The sequence below is a fragment of the Mobula hypostoma genome, chromosome 10, assembly GCF_963921235.1.
Source record: "Mobula hypostoma chromosome 10, sMobHyp1.1, whole genome shotgun sequence".
Lineage (NCBI taxonomy): Eukaryota > Metazoa > Chordata > Chondrichthyes > Myliobatiformes > Myliobatidae > Mobula > Mobula hypostoma.
Window position 1 is genome coordinate 29457021 of NC_086106.1, and position 18862 is coordinate 29475882.

The window sequence follows — 18862 nt, forward strand, 5'->3', positions numbered from 1 at the left end:
AGCAAGTCAGTCAGAGGAGAATTGATCAAGACCGATAGAGAATAGAGCAGAAACCAGAATAAGGTGGTGGATGGCTGGGGGAGGGGAAGGAGTTCAAGCTGGCAGGTGATAGGTGAGGCCCGTGCAAGGTGGGTATGTGGGATGGGGGGGTACGAAGGATGAGGTACAAAGCTGGGACACGACAGCTGGAAGAGGTAAAAGGGTTGAAGAGTGAACCATTAAGAAGGTTTGGGGGAGGGTGTTCTGTCGTCATCTATTCTATGCTGCTTTTTGCAGTGGATGGAGCAAAGGTTCTCAAGAAAATCAAGGTTTAAAGTACGTTTATTATCAAAGTATGTATACATTATACAACCTTGACATTTGTCTCCTTACAGACAGCCACAAAACAAAGAAACCCCAAAGAACCCATTAAAACAAAGACTGTCAAACACCCAATGTGCAGAGAGAAAAAAAACAAATCATGCAAACAATAACCGCAAGCAAACAGTGTTTTGAACTGAAGTCCACAAAGAGCCTACGCTGGGTCTCACCAATGCAGAGGATGCCACACCATATACAATAGATGACCCTGACAAACTTGCAGGTGAAGTGCATTCTCACCCTGAAAGACTGCTTGAGACTCTGAATGGTGGTGAGAGAGAAGGTGAACAGGCAGGAGTACCACTTGACTCTCTTGAAGGGCAAGTGTCAGAAAGAGATCAGTCGGGAGGGAGGAGTTGACAAGGGAGTGATGTAGAGCACAATTCCTACAGAATGCGGAAAAGAGTGTGGAAGGAAAGATGTGCTTTATGGTAGGATCTCATTGGAGATGGCACAAGTTGAGGAGAATGTGCTGGACGCAGAGGCACATGGGATGGTAGGTAAGGACAAGGAGTCCACTAAACTTGTTAGGTTGATGGAAAGATGGGGTGAGGGCCAATGTGCAGGAAATGAAGGAGATGCTGGCAAGGATAGACCAATTGTGGTGGAGGAGAACCCCCGTTCTTTGAAAAAAAGAACATCTCAGATTTTTCAAAATGGAAATTCTTGTCCTGAGAACAGATAAGGCAGAGACTGGGGGACTGAGAGAAAGGAATTACATTTATAAGTGACAGTCAGTTTGTAGGTCAATGAAGAGTCTGTCTTCAGAGATCACCTGCCATCTTGTACTCTTTCTCCTCCAGCTTATTCAGGCTTCTGTTCCCTTCCAATGCAGGGTCTCAGACCAAAACATCGATTGTTTCCCCCTCCACAGATGAGATAAAAGATTAGCTTCGTCACCTGAACATCAAAATGTACAATAAAATGCAGTATTATTACTGTCAACAACCAACACAGTCTGAGGATGTGCAAGAGTCACCTTGTTTCTGGCACTACCAGAGCATGCCCACAACCTACCAACCCTAGCCCATATGCCTTTGGAATGTGGGAGGAAACCACAGCACCAAAAGGAAACCCACATAGTTATGGGGAGGAAGAACAATCAATGGCAGGAATTGAATCCTAATCTAAAGATCACTGGTGCTGTAAAGGGTCGTGGCTGACTGCTATGCTAATGTACCGTCCACTGCCCGAGTTGCTGAGGCCTTCGAGTATTCTGTGTGTTGTTCAAATTCCCAGCGTCTGCAGAATCTCTCCTGTTATTGTTCCTATCACAAAGATAGTAAAACTTACCTCGGGATTGTTCATGTTTCACCATTTTATTACAGGTACAGTTACAACTGGTGTCAGTGAGCCAAGAGAGATCACCGGATGTGGTCCCTCTGGGAACGGTTTGACCAACTCAAGTCCCATCACAGGAGACCTCAGTCTCCCCACAAACTCCACCTACAAGGACCTGGCACCAACATTTCAACAACTGCAACACCAGCAGCAAAACCTGAAGCTCTGACCAGTCATCTCGATACTGTCTGTGGGATCTATCTCTGCTGGTTCTGACTGATACAACCTCAGTGGGAATTGTCTGATCACAATGGTAAACAGTGCACTTAAATGAAAACCAATAAAATGTACAATTATTAGTGATGCTACGGGAACTGCAGGGCATGAGTTATAAGGAGATGCTGAATAGCCTGTGGTTCTTTCCCTGGGATATCAGCTGAGGGGTGACCATACAGAGGTGCATTAGTTTGTGATGGAAGTAGATAAGATGAATGATCAGTCCTTTCCCCAGTGTAGGGGAGGCTACAACTGGACAGAATAGACTCAAGGATAAGAGGGGAGAGTTTTAAAAGGACTTGAGCTACATTCTGTAACCAGAAGGTAGGAGGTATGTGGCAGAAGCTGCCAGATGAAATGGTAGAGGTGGGTACAATTCCAATAGTTGAACAGGTACAGGGATTTGAGCCAAATGAAGCTAAATGAGACTGTCTAAGGGAGGTAACGTGGATGAGTTGAGCTTAAGTGCCCAGTTCTGTCTTACATAATGTATCACTAGGGGAGGTATTTGATGTTCTGGGGACTGAGCCTATAAACATCAGGATAAAGAACCAAAGGTGGTGAGAGTGTGAACGTGCCATGTTGTTTGCTTTGAAATTCCTTTCATTGCTGAAACACTGCAAAATTAATTGTGAAGAAGAGAGGAGATTTAAAAAAAGAGGAAGGCAGGCAGGTTGTGAAATTTGGAAAAAATCAGTATTTGCAAACATGATAAAGCCCAAATGGTTCACTTTCAGGGGCGATGACCTCGCACTGCACAAGAGAGCCAAGTATAATCTGTGGAAAGCTATCAGGGATGCTGAGTGAGAATACCAGAGCAAACTAGAGAGTCAATTCCAACAGCAGATGCCAGACGACTGTGGCAGTGTCTGAATAATATAGTGAGTAATAACCAAAATCAGGGTGACCACTGGCAACGATGCAATCCACTGGATGTTTAAACTTTTAAAATGTTCCTTCTGTGCTGAAATTGTCTCTACCAGGCAGCCCAGGACTCAGTCACTCCCTCTCCACACAGATCAGACAAACGGCCTCTCCCCAGTGTGAACTCAGCCGTGCTTCCTCAAGGTGGGTGAATGGGAGAATCCCTTCCTGCACGTTGGGCAGATGAACTGCCTCCCCCAATGTGGACACGCATGTGTTCCTTCAGGCTTGACGATTCACTGAATCCCTTCCCACACACAGAGCAGAAAAACGGCCTCTCTCTGGTATGGACCCGCTTGTGAATCTTCAGGGTTGATGACTGACTGAATCCCTTCCCACACACAGAGCAGACAAACGGCTTCTCCCCAGTATGGACTCGCTTGTGAATCTTCAGGCTCGAGGACTGGCTGAATCCCTTCCCACACACAGAGCAGAAAAACGGCCTCTCCCCAGTGTGGACTCGCTTGTGGTTCCTCAGGCTGGTTGACTGAGAGAACCCTTTTCCACACGCTGGGCAGATGTACGGCCTCTCCCCAGTGTGAACACGCTGGTGGTTCCTTAAATTGGAGGAATCATGGAATCCTTTCCCACACACGAGGCAGATGAACGGCCTGTCCCCAGTGTGACTGCGGTGATGAATTTCCAGAAGGGACGGGTAAACGAATCCCTTCCCGCAGTCCCCACATATCCACCGTTTCTCTGTGGTGTGCCTGCTTCGCCGTCTCAACTGTCCAGATGCTTGGCTGAAGACTCGTCCACACAAACAATCTTGACATATTGTTTGGTTTGAAATTCCATTCAATGCTGAGACCCTGTGAAATTTCAAACAGGAAGAGGCAGAGGGAGAGAAAGATAAGGAAAAAAGGCAGGTTATGAAATCTGGAAAATTGAATACAAGTCGATCATGATAAAGCCCAGCTGGTTCACTTTCCCTAGGTAAATAAGTGACCAGTCTCAATGACTACTGACCAGTGATTCTAACTTTCACCATAATGAACAGCTTTGAGAGATTAGTAATGGCCCACATTGCCTCTCAATCTATACCACATGCAGTTTCTATACAGGAAAATAATATGTCTATGGAGGACATCATCTCTCATTGTGGAGGCTGAGGGAAGACCCAATGGATCTTCAAAAGGTTATGTGTTACATAGATAAACTAGACAGCCAGTACCTCTGACCCAAGCTCAAAATGTCTGATAGTAGAGGACGTATATTTAAGGTGTAAGGGGGGTAAGTTCATAGCAGAGATGAGGGTTATGTTATTTACTGAGCGGTGGGCACCTGGAATTCATCGCCTGCTGGAGACAGAGCTGATAAAGTTGGGGTTTCATCCTTGGTGATCTCAGCCTGTAACACAGCTATTATTTCTTTTTGTCTCCCTCTGGTTCACTGCCTCTGTCCCTCTCCACATACAAACTCCCAGCACACAGTCATGGCCACCCACTCCTTGATCATTTCCCCTCCCCCTGCAAATTAGTTCTCTCCCAGTGCAGTCCCTGAAAAACTCTCTCTAAAACTGTTCATCACTGCCCTTTCAAATCACCACTATTCCCTTGGGCTGGCTTACTCCCTTACACCTCAAGTCACTATTTCAGTACCAGAGAGAAAGAGGGGAGATCATCGGTATAGGCAGGTAGGCAGAGGGGACGGGGTGAATCTTTTGGTAAAACATGAAATCATATTCTGAGACAGAGTTGACAGAGGATCAGAAGACGTAGAATTCTTGTGGGTAGAGTTAAGCAACTGCATTGGTAAAAGGGAGTTATATACAGGCCCCCAAACACTAGTCGGGCTGTGGGAAATGGGAAAAATAGGTACATGGAGGACACCATCTCTCAAGGTGGAGTCTGAAGGGAGACCTGATAGAGCTTTACAAGATTATGGGAACAGAGATAGAGGAGACAATCAGTAGAAATGTCTAATACTTAAGGGCATATATTTAAAGTGAGGGGACAAGTCTGAAGTAGAGGTGTGGGGCACATTATAACACAGTGATAAATACATGGAATCCACTGCCAGGATGATGGTGGGAACAAATATGACAGAGGTATGTATGAGGCTCTTATATAGGCTCATGAATATGCAGAGAATGGAGGGGTAGGGACAATTTTAGGACAGAAGGGATGAGTTGAGTTAGGCATTTAATTACTACATTAATTACTCCAACACAACATTGTGCACCAAAGGGCCTGTTCCTGTTCCAGTCTCATCAAGGATGCCTGCCACTCTGGCCATTCCCTCCCAGCTATCTCCCAGGACAAGATCCAGGAGTTTGAAATCCCGGACCACCAGGCTCAGGAACAGCTTCTTCCCCACTGCTGTCAGACTCCTGAACCAGTCAGCTCTCTCACATCCCCTTCCCAGAGGGGGTCCCACGTTCTCAGTTGTTCCGTTATTGTCTCTGGATCATTTCTGTTTGCACTTGGTCAGGTGACACTGCTGAACTTTCCACCAACCTGTTGTTTTCCGCTCCTCACTGTGTTTATATAACCATGGACACTGTTCACTCTGTCACCTACATGGCAGCAAACTCATCAGGGAAGAAGCTTGTCTCCTGGACAGGGGAGAGGAAGATGTGTGATGGGGACAGAGCTGCTAAGGTTGAGGGTTTCATCCTTGGTGATTTCAGCCCATATCACAGCTATTACCTCTCTCCATCTCCCGCTAGTTCACTGCCTCTGTCCCCCTCCACATACAAACACCCCAGCCCATATTCACCGCCACACACTCCTCAATCACTTCCTTGTTCCACTCTCTGCCGCATTACCCCCATCCTCCATCCACACCACCCATCCTGACAAAATTGACCATTCCCAGTGTCTGTCCCTGGGATCTCTCTCTGAAACCCACTGTCACTGCCCTTTCTAATCTCCTTCATTCCCTACTCCACGGCATTCTAACAGAGGGAGGGTGAGCAGCCAGAAGTTTTGGTGCATACTGGCACCAATGTCGAAGGTAGGAAAGGAGGGCCTGAGGAGAGATTTTAGGGATCTAGGTAGAAAGCTGAAAAGCAGGACTCCCAGGTTAGCAATCCCCGCACCAGTGAGGATAAGAATAGCACAACTTAGCAGATGAATATGTGGCCGAGGAACTGGTGCAAGGGACAGGGTTCCAGGTTTCTGGATCATTGGGCTGTCTTCTAGGGAAGGTATGACCTGTGCAAAAGGTTCCGGTTACAGCTAAACCCAAGGGGGACGAATATCCTTGCGGACAGGTTTGCTAATGTCATTCGAGAGGGCTTAAAACTAATTTGGCGGGGGTTGGGAACAGGAGTGATAGTGCTGAGGATGTGGTAACTCGTTTACAAACAGAGGCAGAGGTAGTGAGACTGCTAGCAAGGATAGGATGGACGATAGGGCAAAATTTCAGTGAACCGGATGAGGGGAGAAAAATTGAAAAGGGTGATGAATACAGGACTGAAAGTGTTACATTTCAATGCATGCAGTATACAGAATAAGGTAGGTGAATGTGTACCAGTGTTAAGAGATTGGAATGTCTGATCTGGGCATCACTGAGTCGTGGCTAAAAGATTATAACTGGGAGCTTAACGTCCAAGGATACACATTGAATCGAAAGGTCAAGCAGGTAGGCAGAGGGGATATGGTGGCTCTGTTGGTTAAAAAAAAAATTACATCAAATCCTTAGAAAGAGGTGACATATGATCAGATGTAACAATGTTGTGGGTAGAACTAAAGAACTGCAAGATTAAAAAGACCCTGATGAGAATTATATACAGACCTCCAAACAATAGCAAAAACTGTGGGCTACAAATTTCAGTGGGAGATAGAAAATGCATTGGGGCATTGTTACAAAAGGTATGGAGGATTTCAATACGCAGGAAGATTGGGAAAATCAGGTTGGTGCTGGATTCCAAGAGGGAGAATTTGTAGAATGTCTACAAAGATGGCATTTTAGAGCAGCTTGTGGTTGAGCCCACTGGGGGTTCAGCTATTCTGGATTGGGTGCTGTGCAATGAACTGGAATTGAGTACAGAGCTTAAGGTACAGGACAAATGATCATAATATGACAGAATTCACGCTGCAATTTGAGAAGGAGAAGCTAAAGTCAGATGTGTCAATATTACAGTGGAGTAGAGGGAATTACAGAGGAACATGAGAGGAGCTGGCCAAGATTGATTGGAAGGGAATACCAGCAGGTATGGTGGCAGAAAGACAATAATTGGAATTTCTGGGAACAATTCGGAAGGTGCAGGATAGATACATCCCAAAAAAGGAAGCAGTATTCTTAAGACAGGATGACACAACAAGGGAAGTCAAAGCCAAGAGAAAATCCAAGACAGGACATAAATAACAGGACAGGATTGAGATTTTTGATTGGAGAAAAGCTAATTTTGAGGAGATGCGAAAGGATTTAGAAGGAGTGAATTGGGGAAAATTTGTTTAATGGGAGGTTATTTAAAGGTGAAATTTTGAGGGTTCAGAATCTTTATGTTCCTGTTAGGTTGAAAGGTTAAAAGTTTGAGAGAGCCATGGTTTTCAAGAGATATTAGAAACTTGGTTCAGAAAAAGAGAGGGATCTTCAGTAAATATAGGCAGCTTGGAGTTAATGAGGTACTCAAGGAATATAAAAGAATGTAAAAAGAATCTTAAGAAAGAAATTAGAAAAGCTAAAAGAAGATATGAGGCTGCTTTGGCAAGTAAGGTGACAATAAATCCAAAGGGTTTGTACAGTTATGTTAGTGGCAAAAGGATAGTGAGGGATAAAATTAGTCCCTTGGAGAATAAGAGTGGATGGCTATGTGCAGAGCCAAAAGAGATGGGGGAGATTTTGAACAATTTCTTTTCTTCGGTATTCACTAAGGAGAAAGATATTGAATTGTGTAAGGTAAAGGAAACAAGTAGGGTAGTTATGGAAAGTATAGCAATTAAAGAAGAGGAAGTACTGGCACTTTTAAGAAAGATAAAAGTGGATAAGTCTCCGGGTCTAGACAAGATATTCACTAGGACCTTGAGGGAAGTTAGTGTAGAAATAGCAGGGGCTCTGACAGAAATATTTCAAATGTCATTAGAAACGGGGATGGTGCCGGCGGATTGGCGTATTGCTCATGTGGTTCCCTTGTTTAAAAAGGGTTCTAAGAGTAAACCTGGTAATTATCGGCCTGTGAGTTTGACGTCAGTGATGGGTAAATTGATGGAAAGTATTCTTAGAGATGGTATATATAATTTTCTGGATAGACAGGGTCTGATTAGGAACAGTCAACATGGATTTGTGCGTGGAGGGTCATATTTGACAAATCTTATTGAATTTTTTGATGAGGTTACTAAGAAAGTTGACGAGGGTAAAATGGTGGATGTTGTCTATATGGACTTCAGTAAGGCCTTTGACAAGGTTCCACACGGAAGGTTGGTTAGGAAGGTTCAATCGTTAGGCATTAATATGTAAGTAGTAAAATGGATTCAGCAGTGGCTAGATGGGAGACACCAGAGAGTAGTGGTGGATAACCGTGTATCAGATTGGAGGACGGTATGTAGCAGTGTGCCTCAGGGATCTGTACAGGGTCCAATGTTGTTTGTAATATATATTAATGATCTGGGTGATGGAGTGGTAAATTGGATTAGTAAGTATGTAGATGATACTAAAATAGGTGGAGTTGTGGATGATGAGGTAGGTTTTCAAAACTTGCAGAGAGATTTAGGACAGTTAGAAGAGTGGGCTGCAAAATGGCAGATGGAGTTTAATGCTGAAAATGTGAGGTGCTACATTTTGGTAGAACTAATCAAAATAGGACATACATGGTAAATGGTAGGGCATTAAAGAATGCTGTAGAACAGAGGGATCTAGGAATACTGGTGCATAGTTCTCTGAAGATGGAACCTCATGTGGATAGGGTGGTGAAGAAAGCTTTTGGTTTGCTGGCCTTTATTAATCAGAGCATTGAGTATAGGAGTTGGGATGTAATGTCGAATCTGTATAAGGCATTGGTAAGGCCAAATCTGGAGTATTGTGTACAGTTCTGGTCACCGAATTATAGGAAGGATGTCAATAAAATTGAGAGAGTACAGAGGTGGTTTACTAAAATGTTGCCTGGCTTTCATCTCCTAAGTTACAGAGAAAGGTTGAACAAGTTAGGTCTTTATTCTTTGGAGCATAGAAGGTTGAGGGGAGACTTGATAGAGGTGTTTAAAATTATGAGGGGGATTGATAGAGTTGACGTGGTTAGACTTTTTCCATTGAGAGTGGGGAAGATTCAAACAAGAGGACATGGGTTGAGAATTAGAGGACAGAAGTTTAGGGGTAACATGAGGGGGACTTCTTTACTCAGAGAGTGGTAGCTGTGTGGAACGAGCTTCCAGCAGAAGTGGTTGAGGCAGGTTCGATGTTGTCGTTTAAAGTTAAATTGGGTAGATATATGGACAGGAAAGGAATGGAGGGTTATGGGCTGAGTGCAGGTCGGTGGGACTAGGATAGGGTAAGAGTTCGGCATGGACTAGAAGGGCCAAGATGGGCTGTATCCATGCTGTATTTGTTATATGGTTATATATAATAGAGCAAAACTTAGTAGGAAGTTAGATGATTGGGAAGCTAACCAACAGGAGGTTACCAGTAAAGTCATAAAGAAGGAAAAGATGGAATAGGAAGATAAGCTAGCCAATAATATTAGAGATACAAAAACTTTCTTCAGATACATAAAGAGTGAAAGAAAGACGAGGGTAGACATTGGACTGCTGGAAAATGATGCTGGAGAGGTAGTAATGAGGGACAAGGAAATAGCTGAGGAACTGATTAAGTGAGTGTCATTACTCAGTGTGAGAAATTGCCATTACTAGGGAGAAGGTGCTTGGGAAACTGAAAGGTGTGAAGGTGGATGAGTCACTTAAGCCAGATGGTGTACACCCCAGGTTCTGAAAGAGGTGTCTGAACAGATTGTGGAGGCAAGTAATGATCTTCCAAGAATCAATGGATTCTGACATGGTTCCAGAGGACTGGAAAATTGCCAGTGTCACTTCGCTCTTCAAGAAGGGAGAGAGGCATTAGAAAGAAATTTATAAGCCAGTTAGTCTGATCTCAATGGTTGGGAACATGTTAGAATTGATTGTTAAGCATGTAGTTTTAGGGTATTTGGAGGTCTATGATAAAATAGGCCATAGTCAGCATGGTTTCCTCTAGGGAAAATCTTGCCACCAAATTCTTTGAAGAAATAATGAGCAGGATACACAAAGCAGGATCAGTGAATGTGGTGTGTACCTGGATATTCAGAAGGCCTTTGACAAGGTGCCACACAAGGCTACTTGACAAGTTGGGACCAATTCTTTGTATGTTATATGTCAATGATTTAGATGATGGAATTAATGTCTTTGTGATCTAATTTGCAAATGATACGAAGGTAGGTGGAGGGGCAGGTAATATGAAGGAAACAGAGAGGCTACAGAAGGACTTAAACAGATTAGGAGAATGGGCAAAGAAGTGGAAGATGGAATACAGTGTCAGGGAGTGTATGGTCATGCACTTTGGCAGAAGAAATAAAAGAGTAGACTATTTTCTAAATGGAGAGAAAATACAGAATCTGAGCTGCAAAAGGACTTGGGAGTCCTTGTGCAGGATTCCCTAAAGGTTCATCTGCAGGTTGGGTCAGTGGTGAGGAAGACAAATGCGATGTTAGCATTCATTTTGAGAGGACTAGAATATAAAAGCAAGGATGTAATGTTGAGGCTTTATAAGGCACTGGTGAGGCCTCACTTGGAGTATCTTGAGCAGTGCTGGGCCCCTTAGCTAAGAACGTACATGATGCCATTGGACTGGGTTCAAAGGAGGTTCACAAAATGATTCTGGGATTGAAAGGCTTGTATGTGAGGAGCGTTTGATGGCTCTGGGCCTGTACTCACTGGAGCTCAGAAGAATAAGGAGTGATCTTATTGGACCTATTGAATGTTGAAAGGTCTGGATAGAGTGTTTCTTATGGTGGGAGAGTAAGATCAGAGGAAACAGCCTCACAATAGAGGGACATCCATTTAGAATGGAGATGAGGAGGAATTTCTTTAGCCAGAGAGTGCAACTCATTGCTGCAGGCAACTGTGGAGGCCAAACCATTGTGTATATTTAAGAAAGAGATTGATAGATTCTTATTAGTCAGGGCATGAAGGGATACAGGGAGAAGGCAGGATATTGGGGCTGAGATGGAAGTGGATCAGCTGTGATAAAATGGCAGAGCAGACTCAATGGGCCAAATGGCCTAATTCTGCTCCTATATCTAATGGTTTTATAATCTGTGTAAAGCTATCAGGGATGCCAAGTGAAAATACCAGGGCAAACTAGAAGGTCAATTCCATCATCATATGCCAAATGACTGTGGCAAGGCCTGAATAGCATAACAAGTGATAACTGAAATCAGGGTCTCCCCTGGCAATGATGCACTCGACTGCATGTTTAAGTTTTTAAAGTGTTCCTTTTGTGCTGATTTTGTCTCTACCAGGAAGCGCAGGGCTCAGTCAATGCCTCTCCGCACACAGAGCAGACACACGGCCTCTCCCCAGAGTGAACTTGATTGTGCTTCCTCAGTGTGGATAAGTGGGAGAATCCTTTCCCACAGGTTGGGCAGATGAACGGCCTCTCCCCAGTGTGCACACGCATGTGATCCTTCAGGCTCGAGGACTGGCTGAATCCCTTCCCACACACAGAGCAGAAAAACGGCCTCTCCCCAGTGTGGACTCGCTTGTGGTTCCTCAGGCTGGTTGACTGAGAGAATCCTTTCCCACATGCTGGGCAGATGTACGGCCTCTCCCCAGTGTGAACACGTTGATGGTTCCTCAAATTGGAGGGATCATGAAATCCTTTCCCACACACGAGGCAGATGAACGGCCTGTCCCCAGTGTGACTGCGGCGATGAATTTCCAGAAGGGACGGGTAAACGAATCCCTTCCCGCAGTCCCCACATATCCACCGTTTCTCCCTGGTGTGAATAGTCCGGCGTCTCAACTGTCCGGATGCCTGGCTGAAGCCTTGTTCACACTCAGAATCTTCATGTGTTGTTTGGTTTGAAATTCCATTCATTGCTGTGATCCTGTGAAATGTATTTGGAACAGGGAGAGGGGTAGAGAGAGGAAGACAAGGAAAAATGGCAGGTTATGAAATTTGGAAAATTGATTGTAAGCGGATCATAATGCAGCCCAGCTGGTTCACTTTGCCCGGGTAAATAAAGTGACCAGTCTCAATGACTACTGACCAGTGGCTCTGACCTTGACCGTAATGAACAACTTTGAGATCAGTAATAGCCCTAATTGCCACTAGCTTCCCGGTCAGTCTATATCCCCTGCAGTTTTCATACAGGAAAGATAGGTCTATGGAGGACACCATCTCCCAGAGTGAAAGATGAGGGGAGACCCGATGGAGCTCAATAAGATTATGTAAGACATAGATAGAGTAGACAGCCAGAAGTTCTGTCCCAGAGTCAAAATCACTGATAGTAGCAGGCATATATTCAAGGTGTAAAGGGGTAAGTTCAAAGCAGAGGTATGGAGCAGATTATTTACAGAATGATGAGCATCTGGAATTCACTGCCATGGTAGAGGGAGAGAAAAGCAAGCTGTGTGGGTGGAGACAGAGCTGATAAAGTTGGGGGCTTCACCCTTGGTGTCTTCAGCCTACATCACAGCTATTATTTTCCTTCATCTGTCCCTGGTTCACTGCCTCTGTCCCTCTCCACATACAGGCTCCCCAGCCCATATTCACTGGCACCCACTCTTTAGTCATTTCCTTGATCCACTCTCTGCCCATATCACCACCCACCCCACTAGACCTCCCCCCATATTACATCCTGCCAGATTTGACCTCTCCCAGTGTCTGTCCCTGGGATCTCTCTCTGAAACCCTTCATCACTGCCCTTTCAAGTCTCCATCATTCCCTGGGGCCAGTGCTTGACTAGTCCTGACATTTCTGCGATGTCCTTCCTTTTCCAACACCTCTGACCACTGATACAGAGAAAGCCAGAGGACCTCCGAAGGACAGGCAGCATCTACGAAGGGCAATGTGCAGTCCACACTTCAGGACTGGACAGAAAAGATGGGAGATAGCCAGTACAAAACTGTGCAGTGCTGGGGTTAGGGAGGAAAGGGGAAGGGGTGGAGCAAGAACAGGATGGTTTTCAATGCATCCAGGTTGGAGTCAGTGTGATAGGTAGGTGGGGATGGAGGAAGACCAGAGTAGGAATGATGCATAAAGCTGGGAAGTGATATTCTGAAAAAGGAAAACCTCTCAGATATGCTAGAGTGGAAAGCGTCAACACGAGAACAGAAGAACCGGAGACCACAAGACCATTAAGAGATTGGATGGGATGGCACAAGTCTGCTGCGCCGTTCCAACATGGCTGGTTTATTGACCCTCTCAACCCCAGTCTGTCTTCTACCCGTAACCTTTGATGCCCTGACTAATCAAGAACCTGTCAACCTCCACTTTAAATGCGCTCAATGCCCTGGCCTCCACAGCCGGAATTCCATAGATTGGGTGCAGTTTTGGTCATTACCGACTTGAGACATAGCAGTGAGATGGAAAGGGTGTAAAGAAAACTTACAAGGATGTTGCCAGGACTTGAGGACATGAGTTATTGGGTAAGGTTGAATATGTTAACACTTTATTCCCTAAGTCGTAGGAGAATGAGGGAAAATTTGATGTACAAAATTATGGTATAGATAGATACTCAAGTTCTGAGGTTGGATAAGATTAGAACTGGAGGTCATCAGTTAAAGGTGAAATTTTTAAGGAATGAGCTGCCAGCAGAAGTGGTGGATACAAGGTCAACAACGTTTAAGAGAAATTTGGATAAGTCTATGGATGGGATGGGAGGATCTACTGTCTGGGTACAGGCTGATGGGACGAGGCAGATTAATAGTTCGGCATGAACTAGATTGTCCAAAGGGCCTGTTTCTGTGCTGTAGTGAAAAAAAAAAGATTCACCATGCTCTGGCTAAAGAAATTCCTCCTCATCTCTGTTCCAAAGGGACATTCTTCAATTCTGAGGCTGTGCTCTCTTGACCTAGACTCTCCCACTATAGGAAACATCCTCTCAATATCCACTCTGTCTAGGTCTTTCAATATTCAATAGGGTTCAACGTAATCCCCCTGACCCCCCACAATCTTGTAAACAAAACAGAGAAAGGGAATTGTATCCCTTGACTGCAGCAGGGTGGGATGAGGTGTAGTCTAGGTAATTCAGGAGTCAGAGGTGTTGTAGAAAATGCCAGTGACTTTGTAGAGGATGGCAAAAGATCCTTTTCCAAGATGGAGACAAAGAGATCAAGAAAGAGGAGAGACGTGTTCGAGGTGGACCACGTGGACCTGAGGTCAGATTGGAAGTTGATGGAATTGATGAACTCCGAAAGGGTGCACAGAGCAGCACCAATGTAGATGTCAATGCATCATTTGGAGCACTAGTGGTCCAGGCTTGGAACATGAATTACTCCACATAGACAGTGAAAAGGCAGGATTACCAGTGACAATGTCCATGGCTACATCTTTGGTTCTGAGAAAGGTAGTGGGACTGAGGAGCTGTTAAGGGTAAGCACCAGTTCTGCCAGACAGAGGAAGATAGTGGTGAAGGGGAACTAGTCACATCTATAACCCAGAATAAAAAATGGAGAGACCCGTCGCCTTCCTCATGGGGGAATAGAAGAGCACAGGGACAGGACGTCCATGTGAAAAAGCAGGGCCAAGAACGAAATATACTGAAGTGGTGGAGTGCACATGAGGTGACATGTATAGGGTAGGAAGGGACTGAACCCTTAGGGACAATATGGAGCTAAGATAGAAGAACACACTGGGGCAAGGGTGGGCAGAACCAATGGCCAATGGGGCAGGTCTGTGGACCTGGAGTAGGAGGTAGAAATGGGCAGTGCAGGGGTTGGAGGACGATGAGGTTGGAGGATTTAGAGCGGAGATCTCCAGAGAAGATCATGTCAATGATGGTGTGGGAGACAGGGGTCTGAGGCTTCTCATTGGGAATCTGACTGAGTGGCAAGTGGGAGGCTACACAGACTACAACAGCCCCATCCATGACTGCTAGTTGGACAGTGAGTTTGGCACTGGTGTGGAGAGATTGGAGAGCAGTGTGTTCAGAGGGTGAGGAAACTACTGAACTCTTTAAATCCACTGGTCTCACCTTAAGACCATAAGACATCGGAGCAGAATTAGTCTATTCAGCCCATCGAGTTCACTCTGCCATTCTATCATGGCGGATCCCAGATCCCACACGTACACCTGCCTCCTTGCCCTAACCAATCAGGATAACTATCAATTTTTACTTTAAATGTACCCACTGTCTCGGCCTCCACTGCTGCCTGAGGCAGAGTATTCCACAGATTCACTCTGTAAAATTCCTCTTCACCTCTGTTCTAAAGAGACATGCCTCAATTTTGAGGCTGTGCCCTCTAGTTCTGGACACCCCACCACAGAAAACCTCTCCACATCCAGCTCATCTAGTCCTTTCAACATTCAGTATGTTTCAATGAGATACCCCACATTCTTCTAAATTCCAGTGAATACAGGCCCAAAGCTGCCAAGTACTCCTCATGTGTTAACCCCTTCATTCCTGGAACCATCCTCGTGAGCCTCCTCTGGACTCTCACCAATGACAACTCAACCTTTCTGAGATAAGGGGCCCAAAACTGTTGACAATGCTCCAAGTGCGGCCTGACTAGTGTCTTGTAAAGCCTCAGCGTTGTCTCCTTCTGTGAGTCTTGCTTGAGGACCTCTAAATCCCTTTGCATGTTTCATTTTCTCTCCTTTTAGATAATAGTCTGCACTTTTGTTCCTTTTATCAAATGCATTATCATACATCTCCCAACATTGTATTCCATCTGCCACTTTTTTGCCCATTCTTCCAATTTGCCTAAGTCCTGCTGCAATCACATTGTTTCCTCAGCATTACCTACCCCTCCACCTATCTTCATATTATTCACAAGCTTTGCCACAAAGCCATCTATTCCATTATCTAAATCACTGACAAACAATGTGAAAAGTAGCGGTCTCAATTCTGACCCCTGAGGAGTACCACTAGTCACTGGTAGCCAACCAGAAATGGCCCCATTTATTCCCACTCACTGACTCCTGCCTGTCAGCCATTCCTCTATCCACGCCAATATTTTTCCTGTAATGCCATGGGATTTTATCTTGTTAAGCAGCCTCATGTGTGGCACCTTATCAAATGCCTTCTGAAAATCCAAGCAAATGACATCCACTACCTCTTTCGTCCATCCTGTTTGTTACTTCCTCGAAAAACTCTAACAAATTTGTCAGGAAAGATTTCCCTTCACAGAAACCATGCTGACTTTGACTTATTTTATCATTAGTCTCCAAGTACCCCAAAACCTCATCCTTAATAATGGACTCAACAGTTTCCCAACCACTGAGGTCAGGCTAACAGGCCTACAATTCCGTTTCTTTTGCCTTCCTCCCTTCTTAAAGAGTGGAGTGACATTTGTAATTTTCCCAGTCCTCTGGAACCATGTCAGAATCAAGTGATTCTTTAAAGCAGTGGTCCCCAACCTCCGGGCCGCGGACCAATACATTGCCACAAAGAATGCAGTGGTAGTCGGAACGCACCCAGCATATCTTTAAGAAAAAAGCCGAAATAAACAAACTAATTAATTAGGTGCCGCCCGGCACGTAAATGTCAGCCCAGATCAGAGGCTTTGTTCTTAAAGATGTGCTGGGTGCATCCCGACTACCGCTGCACCACTGCATTCTTCGCGGCAATGTATCGGTCCGCGGCTCAGAGGTAGGGGACCACTGCTTTAAAGATCATAACTAATGCATCGGTTATCTCTTCAGCGACCTCTCTCTGGACTCTGGGATGTTGTCCATCTGGTCCAGGTGACTTATCCACCTTAAGACCTTTCAGTTTGCCTAGCACTTTTTCCTTTATAATAGCAATGGCACTCATCCCCGCTCCCTGACACTCACAGATCTCAGGCATACTGCTAGCGCCTCCCTTCCACAGTGAAGACTGATGCTAAATACTAATTACGTTCATCTGCAATTTCTGTGTCCCCCATTACTATCTCACCAGCATCATTTTCCAGTGGTCCAGTATCAACTCTCACCTCCCTCTTTATATTACTGAAAAAAAACTTTTAATATCCTGATTTATATTATTGGGTAGTTTGCCCTCATATTTCATCTTTTCCCTTCTTATGGCATTTTAGTTGCCTTTTGTTGAATTTTAAAAACTTTCCAACTTCCCACGCACTTTTGCTACATTACATGCTATTTCCTTGGCTTTTATGCAGTCCTTAAATTCCCTTGTCAGCCATGGCTGCCGACACCTGCCATTTGAGAACAACTTCTTCTGTGGGACATATCCTGTGCCTTGTGAACTATTCCCAGAAACTTCAGCCACCTCTGCTCTGCCGTCAACCCTTCCAGTATCTCCCTCCAATCCACCTGGGTAAGCTCATCTCTCATGCCTTTCTAATTCCCTTTACTCCATTGTGATACTGATACATCTGACCTATGCTTCTCCCTCTCAAATTGCAGTACGAATTCAATCATAATATGATCACTGCCTCTCAAGGGCTCCTTTACCTTAAGCTCCCTAATAAAATCATGATTATTACACAACACCCAATCTAAGATAGCCTGTCCCTGAGTAGGCTCAAGCACAAGCTGCTCTAAAAAGCCATCTGGTAGGCATTCAACAAATGCCCTCTCTTGCGATCGGACACCAACCTGATTTTGCATATTGAAGTCCCCCATTACAATTGTGACATTACTCTTATTACATGCCTTTTCCAGCTTCCTCTGCAATCTCAACCTCACATCTTGGCTACTATTTGGAGGCCTATATATGATTCCCATAATGGTTTTTTACCCTTGCAGTTTCTAACTCCATCCACAAAGATTCGACATACTCCGACCCTATGTCACCTCCTTCTAAAGATGTAATTTCATCTCTTACCAACAGAGCCACACCACCACCTAAACCTTCCTGCCTGTCCTTTCAGTACAAAGGAAATCCTTTGATATTAGACTCCCAACTATGACCTTCTTTCAGCCACGACTCAGCGATGCCAATAATACCTTAGCTTGTTTCATTTAATTGGATTTTGGGTTTTAAATCAATTCACCGTCTACCATCGTCTACCATCAGGACGGAGGTACAGAAGCCTGAAGTCCACGCAACCAGGATCCAGAAGGGCTAATTCCCTTTCCCCGCTGTTCCCTGTAAGCTGCGCAGGTGTATGGCCATGCCCGCCTGCATACACAGCCTTTGTTGCTACGCAGCTGGAACTTTCTTTCATACATAGTGTTGCGCAGTTTCCCTGCTCAGAGTTGGAGCGCGCAGCTGTAAAAATATATCTGTAGACAACATTTCCTTTGACTTTGTTCTTTAAGCAACCAATACAAACCTGATCAGTATAGTCTGGCAACATTTTGGCCACTTTGCATTGAAATTTACTTTTGTTCTAAATGATTTTTTTCTGTCACGGAAATTTGGTACAATTTATGTTTAATTTCTGTGGATGTTACCTATATGATACCATGTACCAACGACGCTACTGTACGTTTTTCATTACACCTGTGCAGACATGTACGTGCACAGGACAATAAACTGGACCGACTCGAAAGTCTGAAAATATTGACATTGACCGACGATGACATTTTGCTCCGAGCCACCAGGGCCTGACACATTCCATTGTCTAAACCGCGTAAACAGAGCCCCTCGTTACCTGTGTTCCCCCGGTGGAAGTCGAAATCTCTGCCGCCTCAGCACCCCTGACAACTTTGGGTCAGACGCCCATTCTCTCCACTTGTCTGGCAATCGTTTCGCTCTCACCACATCGATTTGCGGTGACTCTCATTTTCTTCCTTTCCTCGGCAATGAAGCTCGAGAACAGGGTTTTACCCAATCAGAGGCGCCTATAGACGACCCATGATTTTCACTGTCCAATCGCAGTGGGGACACCTGACTCCGCCCACCCGGTCCGGGGCGGCATCGCTGTCCTCCGGCATTCCAAAGGTCTTTGCGGACACAAATCGGTCAGACTGTTCGCTTTGGCTGAAACTGGAC

At 45.0% G+C, this 18862-nt stretch overlaps 1 protein-coding gene across 1 annotated transcript in view; it reads right to left on the reverse strand.

The window, feature by feature from the left end:
* Window positions 1–270: 270 nt before the first annotated feature.
* Window positions 271–18862, reverse strand: part of LOC134352472 (zinc finger protein 208-like) — a 34567-nt gene continuing 15975 nt past the window's right edge. Inside the window, exons 3-4 of the mRNA XM_063059750.1 lie at window positions 11273–11863; window positions 271–3653 (exon numbers count right to left, since the gene is read on the reverse strand). Coding sequence (XP_062915820.1) covers window positions 2981–3653; window positions 11273–11863 — 1264 coding nt within the window. The 3' untranslated portion in view covers window positions 271–2980. The remainder of the gene's footprint in view (window positions 3654–11272; window positions 11864–18862) is intronic.